The sequence below is a fragment of the Gobio gobio genome, assembly GCF_949357685.1.
Source record: "Gobio gobio genome assembly, chromosome: 12".
Lineage (NCBI taxonomy): Eukaryota > Metazoa > Chordata > Actinopteri > Cypriniformes > Gobionidae > Gobio > Gobio gobio.
In genome coordinates, this window is record NC_137105.1 from 19,765,652 (window position 1) to 19,786,295 (window position 20,644).

At 37.6% G+C, this 20,644-nt stretch overlaps 2 protein-coding genes across 9 annotated transcripts in view; both read left to right on the plus strand.

Moving 5' to 3' along the window:
* sash1a (SAM and SH3 domain containing 1a) overlaps positions 1 to 5,331 on the plus strand; it is a 288,936-nt gene extending 283,605 nt beyond the window's left edge. For all 7 annotated transcript variants that reach the window (XM_079831781.1, XM_079831782.1, XM_079831784.1 and 4 more), the window contains 2 exons: positions 2,348 to 2,479; positions 2,601 to 5,331. In XM_079831781.1, coding sequence (XP_079687907.1) covers positions 2,348 to 2,479; positions 2,601 to 2,861 — 393 coding nt within the window. In that variant the 3' untranslated portion in view covers positions 2,862 to 5,331. The remainder of the gene's footprint in view (positions 1 to 2,347; positions 2,480 to 2,600) is intronic.
* Positions 5,332 to 6,704: 1,373 nt separating this feature from the next.
* usta (uronyl 2-sulfotransferase a) overlaps positions 6,705 to 20,644 on the plus strand; it is a 92,744-nt gene continuing 78,804 nt past the window's right edge. For both annotated transcript variants that reach the window (XM_079831801.1, XM_079831802.1), the window contains exon 1: positions 6,705 to 7,093. In XM_079831801.1, coding sequence (XP_079687927.1) covers positions 6,868 to 7,093 — 226 coding nt within the window. In that variant the 5' untranslated portion in view covers positions 6,705 to 6,867. The remainder of the gene's footprint in view (positions 7,094 to 20,644) is intronic.

Below are 20,644 nucleotides of genomic sequence, written 5' to 3' on the forward strand. Positions count from 1 at the left end.
AAAAATATTAATACTAGCATGGTCTTCATAGAAAGTGTTACCGAATTTTCTGTGCTCATAATCCATTATACACTAATTTATAGTTCCAGAGACATTTGTTTGCTGTACCAATTAGTTATCAAGTATGTCTTTAATAGGTATTGTTTGCATTAGAGGTCATGAATGGTAATTTTGATTTGTTAAAATCTATATCTCCTCAGACATATGCATGGTATTGCTTATAGCAGTTTGGAAATATACTTTTAAAAATATCATTGCAGTATTTTGAATGATTTATATATATATATATTTATATATATATTTATATATTTATATATATATATATATTTATATATATATATATATATATATTTATATATTTATGAACATTATAGCATCTTTATACAGTGAGGAATATAAGTATTTGAACACCCTGCTATTTTGCAACTTCTCCCACTTAGAAATCATGGAGGGGTCTGAAATTGTCATCGTGGGTGCATGTCCACTGTGAGAGACATAATATAATGTTTTTTTTCCAGAAATCACAATGTATGATTTTTTTTACTATTTATTTGTATGATACAGCTGCAAATAAGTATTTGAACACCTGAGAAAATCAATGTTAATATTTGGTACAGTAGCCTTTGTTTGCAATTACAGAGGTCAAACGTTTCCTGTAGTTTTTCACCAGGTTTGCACACACTGCAGGAGGGATTTTGGCCCACTCCTCCACACAGATCTTCTCTAGATCAGTCAGGTTTCTGGCCTGTCGCTGAGAAACACGGAGTTTGAGCTCCCTCCAAAGATTCTCTATTGGGTTTAGGTCTGGAGACTGGCTAGGCCACGCCAGAACCTTGATATGCTTCTTACAGAGCCACTCCTTGGTTATCCTGGCTGTGTGCTTCGGGTCATTGTCATGTTGGAAGACCCAGTCTCGACCCATCTTCAATGCTCTAACTGAGGGTTGTTCCCCAAAATCTCGCAATACATGGCCCCTGTCATCCTCTCCTTAATACAGTGCAGTCGCCCTGTCCCATGTGCAGAAAAATACCCCCAAAGCATGATGCTACCACCCCCATGCTTCACAGTAGGGATGGTGTTCTTGGGATGGTACTCATCATTCTTCTTCCTCCAAACACGTTTAGTGGAATTATGACCAAAAAGTTATATTTTGGTCTCATCGGACCACATGACTTTCTCCCATGACAATGGTCTCCTCATCCAAATGGTCATTGGCAAACTTAAGACGGGCCTGGACATGTGCTGGTTTAAGCAGGGGAACCTTCCGTGCTATGCATGATTTCAAACCATGACGTCTTAGTGTATTACCAACAGTAACCTTGGAAACGGTGGTCCCAGCTCTTTTCAGGTCATTGACCAGCTCCTCCCGTGTAGTTCTGGGCTGATTTCTCACCTTTCTTAGGATCATTGAGACCCCACGAGGTGAGATCTTGCATGGAGCCCCAGTCCGAGGGAGATTGACAGTCATGTTTAGCTTCTTCCATTTTCTAATGATTGCTCCAATAGTGGACCTTTTTTCACCAAGCTGCTTGGCAATTTCCCTGTAGCCCTTTCCAGCTTTGTGGAGGTGTACAATTTTGTCTCTAGTGTCTTTGGACAGCTCTTTGGTCTTGGCCATGTTAGTAGTTGGATTCTTACTGATTGTATGGGGTGGACAGGTGTCTTTATGCAGCTAACGACCTCAAACAGGTGCATCTAATTTAGGATAATAAATGGAGTGGAGGTGGACATTTTAAAGGCAGACTAACAGGTCTTTGAGGGTCAGAATTCTAGTTGATAGACAGGTGTTCAAATACTTATTTGCAGCTGTATTATACAAATAAATACATTGTGATTTCTGGATTTTATTTTTTTTAGATTATGTCTCTCACAGTGGACATGCACGTACGATGAAAATTTCAGACCCCTCCATGATTTCTAAGTGGGAGAACTTGCAAAATAGCAGGGTGTTCAAATACTTATTTTCCTCACTGTATATACATTCATGGAACCAAACGACTGACTAATTAATACTTATAAATCAGTGTATAATGGATTATGAGCACACGCATTGAAAAAGCAAATACATGACTAAGTAATTATAAAAATAATATAAATGTAACTATAACTGTTCTTATAATGCAGTTCTTATAATGAGTCTTGTATAAATGGAGCTATAATTCATTATAAGAATAGGCTTCATAGAAAGTGTTACTGAAAATTCTCCTCATATTTTTAATATTTTGATGACCAGACTTGTGTGTCTCTGCAGGGTTGTTAGGTTTCTGGAGATGATTAAATGAGGTGGTGAACTCCACTAAGTCTTGTTATCCTGGCTAATATTTCCATTTCTCTCTGTGTTGTTTAGCATGGCCGGTGCGGTATTCCTCAGCTCTTAGTACAGAGGTACTCCGAGGACTTCCAGCAGCCAGTGAAGGACGTGGCGTCCAGTCTGGATCAGATCAGAGTTAAACAACTCCGCAAGGAGCACCGCATGGCTGTGAGTTACTTTCGGAATTTGTTTAGCACAGTCATGTGAGTCAAATTAGATCACGATACTCTTATTTACTTGACTGCGTTAGCACTGACATTTGGTCTCTGTGTTTTCTTCATCTCCGCAGATTCCCTCAGGAGGTTTGACTGATATGTGTCGGAAGCCAGTGTCTCCTGTTCATGTGAGCTCTGTGTCTGATTGGCTCGTCTCGATCGGAATGCCCATGTATTCTGCCCCTCTATTGGCTGCAGGCTTTGACACGCTGGGTCGTGTGTCATCCTTAAACGAGGCAAGAGCGAGGGAAGCTGGCTTGAAGGAGGACCATCACATACGTATTCTTCTCAGTGAAGCCCAACTAGTCACAGCCAGCAGCTCAGGACAGTCATAATACTAATATGAGCTATTATGAACTAGAATAAATGGATCAAACTCTTCAGCCAGGTGAAGGGACAGACCTGGACAACAGCTGCCGAATTTCTTTTTTTTTTTTTTAAATCTTATAATCTCAAGCCTTTTGGCATTGCAGAAACAGAAAAGACTGATCTGGCTTCCAAGGACTGTTATTGTGGGCCTATCAACAGATGTTTCCATAGAAACACCTAGTTTTGGCCAGAAAGGACCGCCTGTCGAAAGAAAGCACACCTTTTTTTCAGAAAATTTATGCTTTTTGTATGAATTTAAAGACTGTTCTGAAACCCTTTCTCGCTTTTTCAGAAAGCGTGAGATTTATTTAGAAAAAAAAAACTGTAAAGGAAAAAAGGTTTTGTGCTTATTGAAGCACATGGGTATCAAGAGTATGACACATGGCCAAAGCAATGTCATTTCATGCAGGTTTTGTTAATATAATATTACTTTATATCTCAAAGCATACAGTATGTATATGAAAAGATGGGTGGGTCAAGTAATGGGTGTTTCTAAAATTCCCAAAAGCATCATGTTGCCATATGGGGGATATTCAGAGCAATGCACATTTTGATTTCAGGCCAATAATTGGTCATGGTTTTAGCAAGTATGTACTATGTTTGTACAAACTGTTTCTCTCTTCATGGTTACATTTTAGCATCACTCCTTATATTCCGCTTGATATAAAACGTTATATTTACAGCACATTTAATCTTCCCAGTCTTCTAAACACTCAATATTCACACAATATGCATTACTTACTCGGATGTTGCGGATATCAAAGTTTATTACTGTATCAGCTCTATCAATTTATGTTGCCTGTTATCTTGAAAATTATACTCATGCATATTTTACCTTTCATCATACTCATCTCTGATGCGACTGATGCATCACACAGCTGTAATATTCTTGCTGGAGTGAAATGTGTGAAGGTTTTTTTGTGTGTGTGTGTGTGTGTGCTATTTTATTTTTCTTATGCCCCAGATTGCCTTGCACATTGACTGGGGTGTTAAAGACATAATCACACAGTCTTAGCCTTAAAATACAAGTCAATCAAATCAAAACTAATAAGGAATAACTTCGAGGAGTGTTCTGACTCTAGTGACCTACACAGACTCGGGCTTCAACCATGATTATTAATTGGAAAGAAAAACATTTATTTTTGGGTTTTCCCAAGTGTAAGTCAGTCACATAACCATGACATTGTGTCATTTTTGTTTGTGAGAAGAAAAAAAGGATGGTTTGATTTACAATTGTGATGATTTTTTTGTCATTCAGGACACATTGCAAATGACGTGTGTGTGTGTTTCAGGGAGAATAAGGTGTTATGAGCTAACTGGGGATGGACATAACTTTTCTTACACACATCTGGTGTTGGGGAAAGGACAGAGCATCTGGCAGACTCGCTCCTAAATGAAAACTAAGTGTGAAGTACAAGGTTAGCTGACGTCATTTAGGCAGTAGTTTGACGTCATCGCAGCTCACTGATTTAAAGCATTACACTGCTCCAAATGAAGCACAATGAAGAGAGTTTCTTCCACAATCACTCTCAGGCTGTTTTTGATTGAGCAACTGAAGTGAGAATTCAGCTCGTTTCAGTACGTGCGGATGCTTCTGAAGATCTTTTGGTTGTCCAGTTACAGAAAGACACCAGTCATGCTTCCCCAAGGCCTTGCAGTTTTAGGAAATGGTGTCTTTTTGAACGCTCACTTTAGAATTGTATTTCTCCGTCATGCCATTTACTCTTGTATGTAATGCAGCACAATTTATAGACCATAACGCTCAAGATTTTAATGAACAAATAGCAGTAGTGAATCGATAGATTCCTTTATATCCGAATGGTTGCCTTCAGATTGCTATCAGTTGAGTGCTTTGATAACAATGAGGCTTTTTATGTATTTAAAATTGAAAATATATTTCATGAAATGTTACTGTAAAAAAAATGCACTTTATTAAAGAATGAATTTTTTAAAATTCCATTGTGGAGAAAATGAGATTACAAATCGACACATTTACAGTTTAAGATGTTTGTTTTCAGGTCAAATGTTCATGGTTGAGTTGAGCTGTTTAAATATCAAATCTGTTCAAAAAAATATAATCACTTAATTCCAGAACTAACCATGACGAGTTTATTATTTCAACTGAAATTATATAAAACTGGGTCTTAATTACATATATGAAATGATTAACTGAGGTTGCACATTCTGTATATGTAATTGATATTTAAATAACTTATTTTTTGCTTTTACATCAAATGTAATTATTAGCTGTATTATACATCATAGAGCAATACTCTTTCACCTATAGTTAGCAAGTGACATGCTTCAGTGACCATTGTAAAATACATGTATAAAAATGATTTTATCTGGTTTCAGTTCGCTAATGATTGTCCATAAAGGTTTCGCTTGTGTATTTACAAACAAAAATGTCTTAAAATATTTGTCCCTTTGAGGTGTAATAAAAAAAAAAGAATATCATACACTGACTGCTCTTCCTTACTGTATGTGTCTGTGTGTTTTCAGCATCGCCGGTCTTCAGTGTCACATGATCCTTCACAAATCATTCTAATATGCTGATATGCTGCATGCTCAAGAAACATTCCTTCTTATCAATGTTGAAAACAGTTGTGCTGCTTGACATTCACGATAGAAAGTTCATAAAAACAGCGTTTATCTGAAATGGAAATCGATTAAAAAATATTTACTATCTATTAAAAAGTCTTTACTGATACTGAATGGATCATTGCTGTATAAAGGTATTAATTTATTTAGGGGGAAAAATATTAACCACAAACCTTTGAACAGTATAAAGTGTATTATATTTCTCAGCCTGGCTGCCTGTTAGGTTAATAACACAACCCTAATTGTATCTAATTTAAAGACTTTTTAAATATTATTTTTTTAAAAGAAATATCAACAAAGCCTTCATGCTTTCAACAGAAATACAATTATATACCCATACAGTTTGACCCTAGATCATTTATCTTCTAGATAATAAACATCCTAATTTGAGAACATGTAAACTATTCTTTTTTGCATTTTACTTTCTTTTCATTCTTTGATAAAATTATTATTATGATTTATTATAAAATCTTCAAGAAATTATATCCAAACTGGAGAGACAAAACGCTGCTTGAGACTTTGGAGGAGGTCAATTTTTCCATTTTTCACCTCTGATTTAATATTCCGGGTGATTTAAATACAGACATTATTGAGTTTGATTTAGAATGCGTCAGTGAAATAAAAGATATTGTGTTGCACTATAAATGAAACCATTGTCAGCCAGACTGCTTTTATCATTCTTCAAACACTTACTTACATGACAAAGTCAAATTTAGTTTTGTAAGTTCAAATGGTCAAACATTGCTCAGTCATAAACTTTGCTCTTGGCTAAATATTTAATTAAAATGGTGTCTATCTTTGTTTTGTCCGTGTTGCCTTAACAATTTACCCTGGAAATTTGCCTCCAAAAGCACAGCTTGTTTTCACACTGAAGGCGGCTGCCACTTTGACAAAATGCCACCCTTTCATGGATAGATGGAAGGATAGATATTTGTTGTTTATAAAATTATTTGTTAGTTTTGTTATTTGTTTATTAAAGATGCATTTTGACTCAAATATTTGTAATTGAACAAATATTTACTGGATTTGCCTCTGAATGTGCATGATGATGTAGCCCACAGGCCGCTCTCGAGCGCTTTCACGCGTCTTCCGCCTGGTGGTGCTGAGCTGCACATGGCAGTCCATCCTCCGGTTGAACTTTTTCCTCCACATTTGGTAATCTGACACCGACACTAACCCCAAAAAGCAGAGGATGGATTCCCAACTTCATTCGCAAAAATAGCTCAGCAAGAGCAGACGAGAAAACACGACCGAGCAGGGGGCGAACACAGTGAAGCGGCTTCAGTTTTTGTTTAAATGTTGACTAAAAAGTTTTTATCTAAAGAGGCGGATGGGTGACGACCATTCTCGGCGCTTCCATGTGAGGAGACGATGAAGAATTACAGCAGTAGTCCCCGTCTAAACAATCACAGCGCGAGTCACGGCACAGATCGGAACAGCAGAAAGGGATTCTGGTTATCGGCTCTCGGGCTTCGCTTCTCCCTGCGCGATTATGCTTTCTGCATGGCCACACTGCTGCTCTTCTGTCTCGGCTCTCTGTTTTACCAGCTGAACGGAGGACCCCCTAAAGTTCTGCTGGAGATCAGGCAGTATCTCGGTAAGATTCACCCTCTTCCTCTCGCTTTCCCCCGTGTTTGGATACTTGTACCGACTGCTGTCTCGTCACGGGGTTAATGTGTCCAACATTTCCTCCGTGTGTCGCCGAGGCAGATGTTGAAACTTGGATTCCCTGAGGTTGGCGTGTTTGGACAGGTTTGCTTCTCCGCGTCCTCGCTTTTACGCAAAAGAAAACGTGCGTGGTTCGGTTTTACATCCGTAAAGTAGGCTACATTTAGAGAGAGAGAGAGGGGAAAAAAATAATTCTTTCATAATTTACTCACCCCCATTATGTTCCAAACCTTCCTTTCTGTGGAACACACACATGGGATGTTAGGCAGAATGACAGACTCAGACACCATTCACTTGGCATCTTTTTCCTAACAAATGAAAGTGAATGGGGACTGGGAAACATGTAATTTGAATAACGTGAGGGTACGTAAATGATTGAATGAGTTGACTATCCCTTTAACTTCTAATAATATAGATAGAAGAACTATTTATTTTCTTTATTCAGTCTTTATGCAGTTATGTCTATTCACAAGCAGAATATGCCCTCTGTAAAGTATTGATCATGTTCACTCCATCAAAGTAATCCAACCCATATTTCATGCTGCATCCTTGTTAATACAACAGGCATTAACTTGTGTGTGTTATTTCTATCTTTTATGTATGATCTGTATGTGTTGTATACTTGCATTATAGTTTGCTAAAGGCTTTTCAGAGGTTAGGAGTCTTTGTTCGCCTTGGTAAGGTAAAAAAACGTTGATAGAAGCTTAAAGCTTTGATTTGAGTTTAAGGTATTTGGTCCTTTTTTTCTCACATGGGCAATATAGAGGCTTTTTATAATTCCATTTTGTTTTATTTCATTATTGCTGTAAAGATTGTGACAAAAGCAACAAAAAAAAGTGTGGTTCCAGTCTTACCTATTTCTGCACTTGAATTTAGGCATGTTCAGCTGTTAACGTGTGGGAGGTCTATGAGAGTGAGAGTTATCAACATGTGTAGTTATAAAGAGCAGTCTGTGTCATTGTGTTGGTATGAAATTGAGAATAGCATTATCATGAGCAGTGCATGCTTTCATATGAGCATACTGAACAGCAGATCTACAATCTGTCAGGCCATCTAACCCTTTAAAGGCTACTGTTTCATATCTGATACATGAATGTCTAAGACCTTTTTATCAACATGATCAAAACTTTGCTGAAAAAAACCTGTTGTACACAATCTTGCCTTCATGACTTCTACCATCTGTTGGATAGTTCATATACTTTTTAAGTAAATAAAAGGCCTTAATATAATTCAAAAAATGTCCACCCTCAAGATGAACATTTACTGATCTGATGCAATTTAGGTTTACTTTATCCATATAATCTTTTAGAAAATCGTGTTAAAATGTATGTAATTAAATATAATACAACACGCTTTTGAGGAACATTTTACTCATTATTGTACTGTATTATATGTTTTCCCCCCACAATTAAAATAAAAAGCTTTGATCATAAAGCCAAGCATTTCAATATCATCTTACTTAGATATTATTATAGTGTGACAACTGATATCTATGCATTTTATTAAAGTTATTATTAAAAGTCTCATTGATTTACATTACAAGCTATCAGAATATCAGAATTTAATTTTGGCCATATAAACAACATCTGTACCATATTGGATATTTTTGTTTTTTTTCTCCTCAAGTGTTATATCCATTTCTTACTATATCTTACTATATACTAAATTTTTCAACTAAATATCCAAATAAATCTAATTATTAAACTAAATTAACCATATAAACTAAATTACTGACCTAAAGCCCACACTGTCACTGTATGATAATTCAAATGAACTGATGACATAACCGTTTTCTCCAGAATGGCTAGACGGCTGAATAAAATTATGCTGCATTATTTTCCTGTTTAACACTGTAAAGCTGCTTTGAAACTCTGATTTGACTTGACTATATCATATCATAGGCCATAAAAGCCTCAAATATAATACAAAACACATATGTAAACTTTTTTTAGGTTCTCTTTTTAGATTTTTCCATTTAAAATTCTGACTGACTATTATGTCATATATTAGGCTTTACAGAATTAAGTTCCCATAGATAGAAAGATGGAAGATAGTCAGTTATTGTCGGGACAGTGAACCAAAAAAGCATCTTACGGGAAGTTCAACCAAAAAGGGACATTGTCATAATTTACACCACCTCATGTTATTCCTGCCTAACGTCTCTCCTTTGTATTCCACGGATAGAAAGAAAACTATACAAAGTTACAACAAGAGGGTGAGTAGTAAATTATGCATAAACGTTCATTTTTATTGGTGAGCTATTCTTTTATACTAATATGGTGATGCATTCTTAAGGTATACGTCAGCTTTTTCCAAGTGGCTGCTAAGTGGTTTCTCGTACACTTTTATCTGCTCAAGCCTCACCCTTTACCATCAACACGATTACCCGGAGCACCCACAGTTGCCAGTCAGCTCCTTAAAAGATTAGTTCACCTCAAAATGAAAATGTCCTGATAATTTACTCACCCCAATGCCATCCAAGATGTCCATGTCTTTCTTTCTTCAGTGGAAAAGAAAATAAGTTTTTTGAGGAAATCATTTCAGGATTTTCCTCCACACAATGGACTTCAATTGCAACCAAAATGTTGAACGTCCACATAAATGCAGTACTTCCGCCCACGTTCGGCGTGACCTTTTCAACGTACGTTACGCAATGCCTGGCTCGTTGCAGACCAGAACAAGACGATCAATTGTGGTTAAAAAGTATACATTTGATTTCTTTTTTTTTAGAACATTTTTTTTTAGAAAATGACAGATTGTTTTGCTAGATAAGACCCTATTCCTCAGCTGGGATCGCGCAGTACCATTTGAAGCACTTCAAAACCCTTTGAAACTGCACGGATGTGGACGTTCAACATTTTGGTTGTAATTGAAGTCCATTGTGTAGAGAAAAATCCTGAAATGTTTTCCTTAAAAAACTTATTTTCTTTTCCACTGAAGAAAGAAAGACATGGACATCTTGGATGGCATTGGGGTGAGTAAAAGATCAGGACATTTTCATTTTGAGGTGAACTAATCCTTCAACTCACCCAAAACACACTACATAAAGCCAGCCTTGTTCACTGCTACAGGAGGTGCAGAAGCTTTGTAATGTTATGGCCACAATTCTTTATTTCTACATATTTTAAACTTTTTTTTAAACATCTACAGTGCTCAATCAAGTTAAATGGTGGACAACAGCTAACTTCCTCACCGCCAGTGCAGAACATCTAACATGTCATTGGCATTGTGTGTGTGTGTGTATATACATGGCTTGTTGTAGAGTAGATGTAGCGTATTCTGGCTGTGGGAAATGATTGAACAAATGAGCTATGGACAGCCAGGGATGTGCAGCACTCAGAAACCCAGGCAAAGGAACACTGTCATTGTAACAAACAGGGTCATATTTATTTTGCCCACAGAAAAGCACTCTTTCTTCAATTTTCAGTTTCAGTGTGCTTTGTTAGAATTAAATACTCTTATACATTAGTCCACTATGGCCCGGTTTCACAGACAGGGCTTAGATTAAGCCAGGATTAGGTCTGAGTTCAATTAGGACATTTAAGCAGCTTTTATAAACATGACTTATAAAAAACATTACTGATGTGCATCTTGAGACAAAACAATGGTACTGACATATTTTAAGATATGTCAGTGCAAGTTGTACTAAATTAAGACATTTTAGTCTGGGACTAGGCTTAAACCTTGTCTGTGAAACCAGGCAATTATTGCCAAATGTATTGGGACACCCCTCCAAATCATAGAATTCAGATGTTCCAATCACTTCCATGACCACAGGTGTGTAAAGTCAAGCACCTAGGCATGCAGACTGCTTCTACAAACATTTGTGAAAGAAAAGGTCGCTCTCAGGAGCTCAGTGAATTCAAGCGTGGTACGGTGATAGGTTGCCACCTGTGCAATAAGATCATTTGTGAAATTTCCTCACTAAATATTCCACGGTCAACTTTTAGTGGTATTATAACAAAGTGGAAGCAATTGGGAACAACAGCAGCTCAGCCACAAAGTGGTAGGGCACGTAAAATCACAGAGCAGGGTCAGCGCATGCGCATTGCGCAGAAATCGCCAACTTTCTGCCAATAGCTACAGACCTCCAAACTTTGTGTGGCCTTCATATTAGCTCAAAAACAGTGCATAGAGAGCTTCATGAAATGGGTTCCCATGGCCGAGCAGCTGCATCCTGCCTTACATCACTAAGTGCAATGCAAAGTGTCGGATGCAGTAGTGTAAAGAACGCCGCCACTGGACTCTAGAGCAGTGGAGACGTGTTCTCTGGAGTGACGAAACACACTTCTGTCTGGCAATCCACTGGACGAGTTTGGCGGTTGCCAGGAGAACGGTACTTGCCTGACTGCATTGTGCCAAGTGTAAAGTTTGGTGGAGGGGGATTATGGTGTGGGTTGATTTTCAGGGGTTGGGCTTGGTCCCTTAGTTCCAGAGAAAAGGAACTCTTAATACAAAGACATTTTGGACAATTTCATGCTTCCAACTTTGTGGGAACACTTTGGGGATGGCCCCTTCCTGTTCCAACATGACTGCGCACCAGTGAACAAAGCAAGGTCCATAAAGACATGGATGAGCAAGTTTGGTGTGGAGGAACTTGACTGGCCTGTATGTTGTCCTGACCTCAACCCGATAGAGCACCTTTGGGATGAATTAGAGCGGAGACTGTGAGCCAGGCCTTCTCATCCAATATCAGTGCCTGACCTCAGAAATGTGTTTCTAGAAGAATGGTAAAAAATTCACATAAACACACTCTTAAACCTTGTGGAAAGTCATCTCAGAAGAGATAAAGCTGTTATAGCTGCAAAGTGTGGGCCAACTCCATATTAAACCCTTCGGATTAAGAATGAGATGTCATTAAAGTTCATGTGCATGTAAAGGCAGACGTCCCAACACTTTTGGCAATATAGTGTAATGCCAGAGTATTGTAATGCCAGAGTAAGAAAGAGAAATTGTAAACAACAATAAAAAAGAAATCTAAATATAATTAATAAAATAATGCAATAGTGGCGTGTAAACAAAAAAGAAGACAAAAACAATAAAACAAAGAAGAAAAAATTAAAGTAATATTGCCTGAGCCAGTCATTATGAGAGAATGGAGAATAAGACTAACTGTGCCAAAAACATTGATAATGAGCTTGTGTTTAGTGATGGAGACACAGACTCCAGTCTGGTCACTCACTGACCCTCATACTGTGGTCACAGACTCATGCTGTCACAGTCCTTATTAGTGTTCCCCTCATAAGACACAGTTTCATTGTTTCATACATTATTAAATGTGCGGTGCATTGATGTATATTATAATTTTGGGTTACACTTTATTTCGATGGTCTACTTTAGACATTCTACTAACTATATGTCATTTTGCAAATACATGTCAACTTACATTAGAGTATTAGTAGACTGTTAGGTTAGGGTTATGTTTAAGGGTTCGGGTTAGTGGAAAAAGATGTTGTTGTAAAGTTACTTACAGTATAGTCAGTAGAATGTCTGTTGCGGGAGCATGACAATAAAGTGATAGCAGATATTAAGCAGACAGTCTACTAATACTATTTTTGGGCAAGCGAGAATTGCATTTACTTTTGATGCATTACTTGCACTGATCAATTCAAAAGAACAGCATTTGTTTGAAATATAAATCTTTTGTAACATTGTCACTTTTGATGCATTTTAGTGCATCCTTGCTGAGTAAAAGTATTCAGTTCTTTCAACAACAACAAAAAATGACTGACGCCAAACCTTTGAATAGTAGTGTAATTGGTTGGTTTTGTTGTGATTTGTAATTAGTTTGACAGCATTGGTCTGGTCTGGAGTGTCAGAGTGATGGTGGGTTGGTAGGTGTTAGTGAATAATATCAAGGTTGAAGCTCCAGACCAGAGAGAAAGAAAGAGAGGACTGGTTTGCAGGGTATGAGTGGGGGTCACTGAGTCTCTCTCTCTTTTTGAAAGCAGGAGGATGAGCATCTGTCCTATTTACTTTAAGAGCAGGTGTTACTTTTGGCTGGGCTGATTCGGTGTGTGTACACTAAGCGAACACTTGTGTGTTAAGTCACTATCTTGGACGGTGCTCAAGTGCAACGTTGTTATGTATTTCAACTAGCGTGAGGAAGTGCAGAATGGTAATCAGTCTCTCTCTCCACTTCAGCTGTACATCTTACCCTTTCAACTAACTTTCAGTTGTTGATGATGAATCATATGTTGTTTTCAGATCTGGGCTGCAAATTTTAAAGTGCAGTGTTTATACACTACTGTTAATTTTTTTTTTTTTTTTAATGGAAATTAATAATTTTATTCAGCAAGGATGCAATGTTGATAAGAAGAAATGTTTCTTGAACATCAAGTCAGCATTGAAGGATCATGTGACACTGAAGACTGGAGTAATGACTGCTGAAAATTCAGATTTGCCTTTGCAGGAATGAATTACATTTTAAAATATATATATTTTTAAAAAGTTAAAATTGTAATATTATTTCACAATGATAAAATCACCATTTACAATGTTAAATGTTACCGGCACTAAACTTTTGAAAGGTATTATATATTGAATAGAATCATAGGAATGTTTTGACAGACTGACAGAGGGACGACCTTTGCTGTGATGCCCGTTAACAGCGGATGTGAGTGGCACGTGTTTGTGTTGCTGTCTGAGGATTTTATGGCAGTTCGGTAGTTCTGTGTGACTAATAGAGGGTCATAGAAACACTGGGTGTGCCATTAATCATGAGTTGTTATGTTGCCTTGACTTTCAGACCCTCTTAGACTATAAAATCACACACATACACACGAAAATAACTGCTGCTGAGAGGTTTGGGTGATTGAACAATGCGGCCAATTTACAGAAGTATCTCTGGCTCATATGAATTAGAGTGGAATGTTGGAAGGCCACAACAGACACACACATAAACACTCTTTAAGAGATGATCTTGATCTTAAGTTGTGATTTATTGTAGGTTCGTAAGCCATCCTGCTCGTAAAGATCTCCACTCCTGAACAGTTTGAACTCTTTGCACTGATATGACCTCTAAGGTTAGATGAGAAATGTAGGAGAAAGTCAAAAGAAATTCATGAATATGCTTCTGTCTGTCCAAGCCATGGCCTGACAATGAGCTCACATTTTCACATAGGTGACGCAGATTCAAATTTGGCTGTTCCAATCCCATTCCCCCTCTCTCTCTTCAACAATTTCTCATTTCCTCTCTGCTGTCTGTTCATCTCAACTGAGGTTTGCAAACCCCCTGGGGTTCGAGAGGGAACTTCAGGGGGTTTGCGAGTTTATGAAAGGCTAATAATTCATTTAAATCATTAAAATGTAAAATGGTTAAAATAATTTAAAAAATAAAAGTTAAAAACATACTATTACGAATTTATTAGATTGTGAAAATTGTTCATAAATACTGAAGCCAGACTTCACTCCGCATTTGCAAAGATATCTGGCTACAAACATCTTATCTAATGTCTAATATCTTACGTGGCCAAAGTAACATTAATTGGAAAAGATCTTCTTCAAGAACTTGAATCCGCAAAGACTGATCACCCCATAATTGTTGAAATTTTCACCAAATTAGATCTATTAAAGAAGGAAAATTTTAAAATTATCTTTTGATTGGTTCCAAGTGACATTGGACCGATTGGTAATGAGATTGGACACGGCTCACTCAAAAAAAAAAAAGGTTCTATATGGCACCAAAAATGGCTCTTGGCTCGTAAACAAAGGGGAAGCTTTTTTAGTGCTATATAGCACCAATTTTGGTGCTTCAGTGGTTCTTCAGCGGTTCTTCAGAGGTTCTTCACCGGTTCTTTGACTAAGGTGCTATATAGCACCTCTGAAGAACCACTGAAGCACCAAAATTGGTGCGATATAGCACTAAAAAAGGTTCCCCTATGACTACGAGCCAAGAACCATTTTTGGTGCCATATAGAACCTTTTTTTTTTAGAGTGTACCAGGGATGTGCTTGACCTGGAAATATCTGACTGTCAAATACCATCTTCTGGTTTCAGACCATTAATTAACTTATACATGTGGCATAAGGAATGGGATGAAAATAAAAATAATAAACTGTATGAAATAAACCCCAGTATAAAAAGAAGTGTCTTCCATAACTTCAAGTCAAGACATGACTAAGTCGTCTTCACCAAGTGCAGACTGGGTCACTCAAGACTTAAACATGGGTTTCTATTGATGGGTGAAGTAGTACTCCTCTATATATCTTGTGTCAAGTTCCTTTGACTGTTAAACATTCTGTTGGACTGTAATTTTTATGATATTGAAAGAAAACGCTTTTATTCAGAAACATGGAATATTTCAGAATGTATCACCTGAATGTATTTTGAAAGTGAAGTGACGTGTGGCCAAGTATGGTGACCCATACTTGGAATTTGTGCTCTGCATTTAACCCATCCAAGTGCACACACACAGTAGTGAACACACACCCGACAATTTGGTTAGACTCTAACCATTAGGCCATGACTGCCCCGTTTTTAGATTTTCTATCTTGTCAAGTTTAAATGTTTTATATAATAATTAAAAATGTATGGATTGTAATATTGACTTTTTATTGACAAACCTTTTTCCCTTTGGAATAATGTGCATTAAAGTCTTTGTAGTTTTTTGGGTTTACCAGAATAGGTGTTCATGCATGAATGTTCAAAAAACACATTAAATGCAAAAAATACATTGTTGCAGCACCTCTCTTCCAAGTCTGTCTGTAACGCTCTGTTTAGTTCCAGTCTCTGTGAAGCCCCTCCTTCCGAAAAGCGCAATGTGCTCTGATTGGTCACCCATTTCAAGCATGTTTTGGAAATATATTGCCTCTTAAAATAACCTTGAGTTTCAACTGACTAATACTTTTTGTTTCCTTTTTTTTTTTTTCTTTTTTTTTAATTTAGGAATATTGTGAAGTGTATGTTCCTGGAAGAAAAGTCAAGACTACAGTCAGGTTGTTTCAGGGAGTTCAGAAACCGTGTTTACTGTTAAAAAGCAGCCGATCTCAACCTTTTTGACCGGCTTATTTTGTCTTATTTTAAATCATTTTAAGTTGTCCTGGAAGTTTGTTGAGTCCCCCTAGTGAGCCCCGGCCCCCTGGTTGAGGCTCCGCTGATATAGAGAATATCTCCCTTTGGAATGGACTTTGTGCTTTGTAACTTCGCAGACCTTTTTCGTGCTCAAACAGCAACATTATTATTCCACACTAAAGAAAGTTGAAAATGTAAAAAAGCACAATAGGTCCTCTTAAAGTAAATGGGGCCAATTTCTTGTCGACTTAAATTGTAACCTTGAGCTTGGGTCTATCTCTCTTATTCCGTTGAATGTCTCTCTTTTCGACAGTTTCTGCTGTCATCAGCTTGTATTTATAAAGCAGGACTACTGTGTGATGTTTGAGTATGAGAGCGTATGAGCAGTGTTCAAGAGCATGCCTTGACCCATTTACTGGAACATTTAAAGGAAAAAAAGACTAATGACAAAAAGCTATAGGAGCTGCACGTTTGAGTTTTGCCAGATGCACATGACAGTCACTGGAACAATTACCCATATGAACACATAGAGTTCAGCTGCTCTATGCACTGACACATTAATCTCAAGCAGAATCCCCAATAGAAACACTTTTGCTTCACTATCATTGTGGTTCATAATTGCAAAAATAGGAAGTGTGAGTAATGTTTTATAAAAGCAGACGCACAAACAAGCGTATAATACTCATTTAGCTCAGTCTCTGCTCCACTCATGTATGTGTGATTTTTGGCAGGTCCCATCTTTGCACTCTCTTGTACAGCATGCTTCCAGTGGCCAGCTAAAGAAACGAGGGATTGATTCTCATTTTTATTTCATTTATTCATCTAGCTCTCCCCCGGTTGACAGATTTACACGGTGACTCTCTTAAACTCACAGGCCAACTCCTCCACAGGGGCGCAGGTGGGAGCTTTTGCAGCAGGAAATGAGTGCGCTGAGCTGTCAGTCATACTTTGCTGGGCATTTAATGTAAACAGTGTAAGTTGTTGGTGGGCGTACGGTTGTCAGATTGTCGACTTGTTTATTGAGTATTAAAATCCCACGTTACTGAATAGTGTCCTATGAGAGTGGAAAAACAGAAAGGAGTTTGTAGACTCTGAAAGGACTGGACAGCAGACAATGTGGATCTCTTATTTGACATTTGAACTTTCAGTGAAATATGTGCATAGACGGAGGGAGGCTCTCCTGCCAAAGTGGTTTCCTGAATGTTTGACTAGGACAAATAGCCTTTGTAAGATCGGAGTTCTTTCATTTTCTCTCTGTTGCATACACAGATGTCTTTCTATGTACAAAATGTGTACATGTAATGATATTGTATATGAAAGCTACATTTCTAGAAGTGCATTTGGTTTTGAACGGAGCCACTGTTCGAAACTAAATGTCACTGCAGTTTCAAGCTGAAATGAACACTAAAGTGGGAGTAAAACGCCTACAACTTTTATTCCTTTTCTCACAAATTATGATTACAGGGCCAGATCATTGATTAATAAAGCCTTTTTTTACCATAGTGCGTGATAGGTAATACATTTTGACATTTGTGTTTTGAAATGTTTTGACGTTTCATGTGTTTCAGATCAAACTGAATGCGCTTTTCGCTTTTCCACTCATTGGACATCTCACTTTGAAAATGTTGCGAAACTTACAAGCAATGAAACAATGCATTGATTTTTGACAAAGCAATGATTTTCCCATGTTGCCTGGGAAATGTCATTCAGATCCTACATGTAGCAGTTCAGGAATGTGTGTTTGAAACAATGTGTGAAACCTTTCCAAACAAAAACAACCTCAGTTAAATGAATCTTGGTTAACTTAATCTCAGTCAATTACCTTTTTGTTATTGAACAAATTGAGTAATTTCACAGGTTGAGAAAAAGAATAAATGGTCCAAACCAAACTGCAAGTAGACAATACTTTTTGAATGCAGTTGCGGTTTGGACCATTTATCCTCTTTCCCAGACTGCAAAATTACAAAATTAGTTCAATTACAGCACCTAATTATTAATGAAACCCCAAAGTCATTAAAGTTTTATTTTCCACGACAAATAAAGAATCTCCAATGAAAGCAGCTGCTACTCTGTATTGGAGACTCTTTACTAGGGGTGCAAAAGATCATTTATTGATTACGGACAGGGCCCCACGGTTCAACACGCATATGATTTAGTGGATTCATTTAAGTTTAACCACTGTAGAGTTAAAGTTTATCATTTGCACGCGTTTTGTCCAGCCAATTTACACATTCAAGCGATTTTAAACCATTCCAGTGCAATAGGCACAAGAGAACTCAATTCAGTACTCGCACACTGTAATCTGTGCGTACAGTCGCACACACACAGTGAGGTGTGTTTCAGACATCACACGAACACCAAATTGATTCTTCTTTCACCGCTTCTTGTGCTGGAACAGGCATATACACACAAAATTATGTCAGAATACCTGTCTCGGCAAGAATTCTCAAAAACAGTCGGTTATGTCTAAGGGCAAGCTCACAGTACATTGCTGAGGTGCTCGTATTACACAACAAGGTTTCTTGTCATAGCAGAACACATACAACACAACATTGATGATGAAATCCGATGTGTATCAATGTATTAGATCCGTGCTGTTGGTCTTAAAGTGACAGCAGCCTATAAATTCCTGCTGCTGTTTAAATCATTAAAGTTAATCAAACATCAAAACACAGCTTTAACAAAGACGAGTCTATTTTTAATTTACACAGTGAACACTGTGGTGTTATTTTACATTTCTGAATACCTGAATACTTCTATTTAGACCTTACTTTATTTGTACATTTGTTCTATTGTATTTATCTATGCTTGTAATTTGCATGTTTGTCCTTATTTTATTACTTTTATTTGATTATTTTATGACTGTTCACTTGCCTTTTAATAATGTTTGAACTTTATTAGTTCGGCTAGTAGTTTTTGCTGTGGTATCGAAGTACTTAAAATGTACGAACCGTGAGTTTTATGATCTGTTGCACCATTCTCCAACTCTTTCCTATAACTTTACTCTACTGTTATTACTAGAGGAAAAAAGTCCACTTTTAAACATCAATTTTAGACATAAGTGATTTTATTTAGTCAAATTATGATGAAATATGTAATGTATCAGTGAACACTGAACAATGAACACTGTCTTTGATGACATTTGAAACAGCAGAAGCAGTGTTGTGATTCTGCAACTCTCCTTGTTATGACTTTTAGAACTCAGCTCAAGTGTTGAGTTGGGAAAGGACAGTCGCATATTTTGGCAGTGGTCTGATAGTGAGGATCTTTTGGGTGATGGGGATATGCTAGGTGTGGTATTTCACATCTGCACACACTCCTTCTCTGAGAAGAACATCTCGCAAATCTGTAAAAACACTTTTCAAACTGTGATTATCTCACTCTAACCAAATGCCGAGGAAGCCGCAATAGAGTTAATGATAATGCATAGCGATCTGGCTACTTTAAAATTTGATGCATTATTATCATTAACTCTAATGCGACACAGGGTTTTGAACTAAAAAACTTGTGCCTTTTGCCCAACTGTTTTCCTTGCAAAAGGTTGATGAGGGCACAGCTGGCATTGGCACAAACGTGTGGGTGGCACAGTCAGTGGTACTTTGGGTGGGGCACAGTTACCAGTGCCATTAACACAGCAATTGAAGATAATTCCTGAAAAACTTGCTTGTTTGGAGTGGAAATTCATTCCTTGCGTCCCTTGTAATTCCTGGCCCCCAGGAACCTGTGGTCCTTTTGTGTTGTGTGTCATCTGTTTCTTGTCCACTGTTTTCTCTTTTTTTTGAAGAGCATTTCGATTTTAAATACCAAATCTTACCATTTGGACTGGCTCATTGATCTCCCCAATGATGCAATTTTGAAGAGCCCTTCTACCACAGGATGGAGAACATTCCACAAGTTATGTCATCCTCGGATCTTTCCAGCTTCATCCTGAGAACATAATCCGCAAACTTCCTTCCAAGTGTTTCCATATGAGCTTGTCTTTCTTTGTTAATGCGATTTAAGGGAGTCAGGCAACGGTGTTTTATGATAGCCATCTTCATATATGTCTAATTGATCATTAAAATGGTTATGAAGAGGAAGTACTCTGGCACATCACTATATCATGTTTGGACGGGGCGTCTGCCCTGCATTACAATTTGCAAGCCAGCTCTGTTTTACTAATTTACCGCTTGTGAAAGAACAGAAGTACCCGCTCTAAAATAGCAACCTTAAGTATATGCTGGGCAGATGGGGCAGCCATGCCCGACCCTTTGTGTGTAACCGCTGTACGCTTGTTGGGGAATGTGTACGTGTGTGTCTGCGTTGTGTGTGCACAGTGCTGAGCTTTCATGTTTTATGTAGGCCGAGCTATGTAAGCGGCAAGTTGATTGTTTTTCAATTTTTCTACAATGCCAGCTTGGATTCAGAGTAATTTGGTTCAATCATTGCTGTCAGTTCCTGCATGCCTCACGTTTGGCTTGTTTAGTGT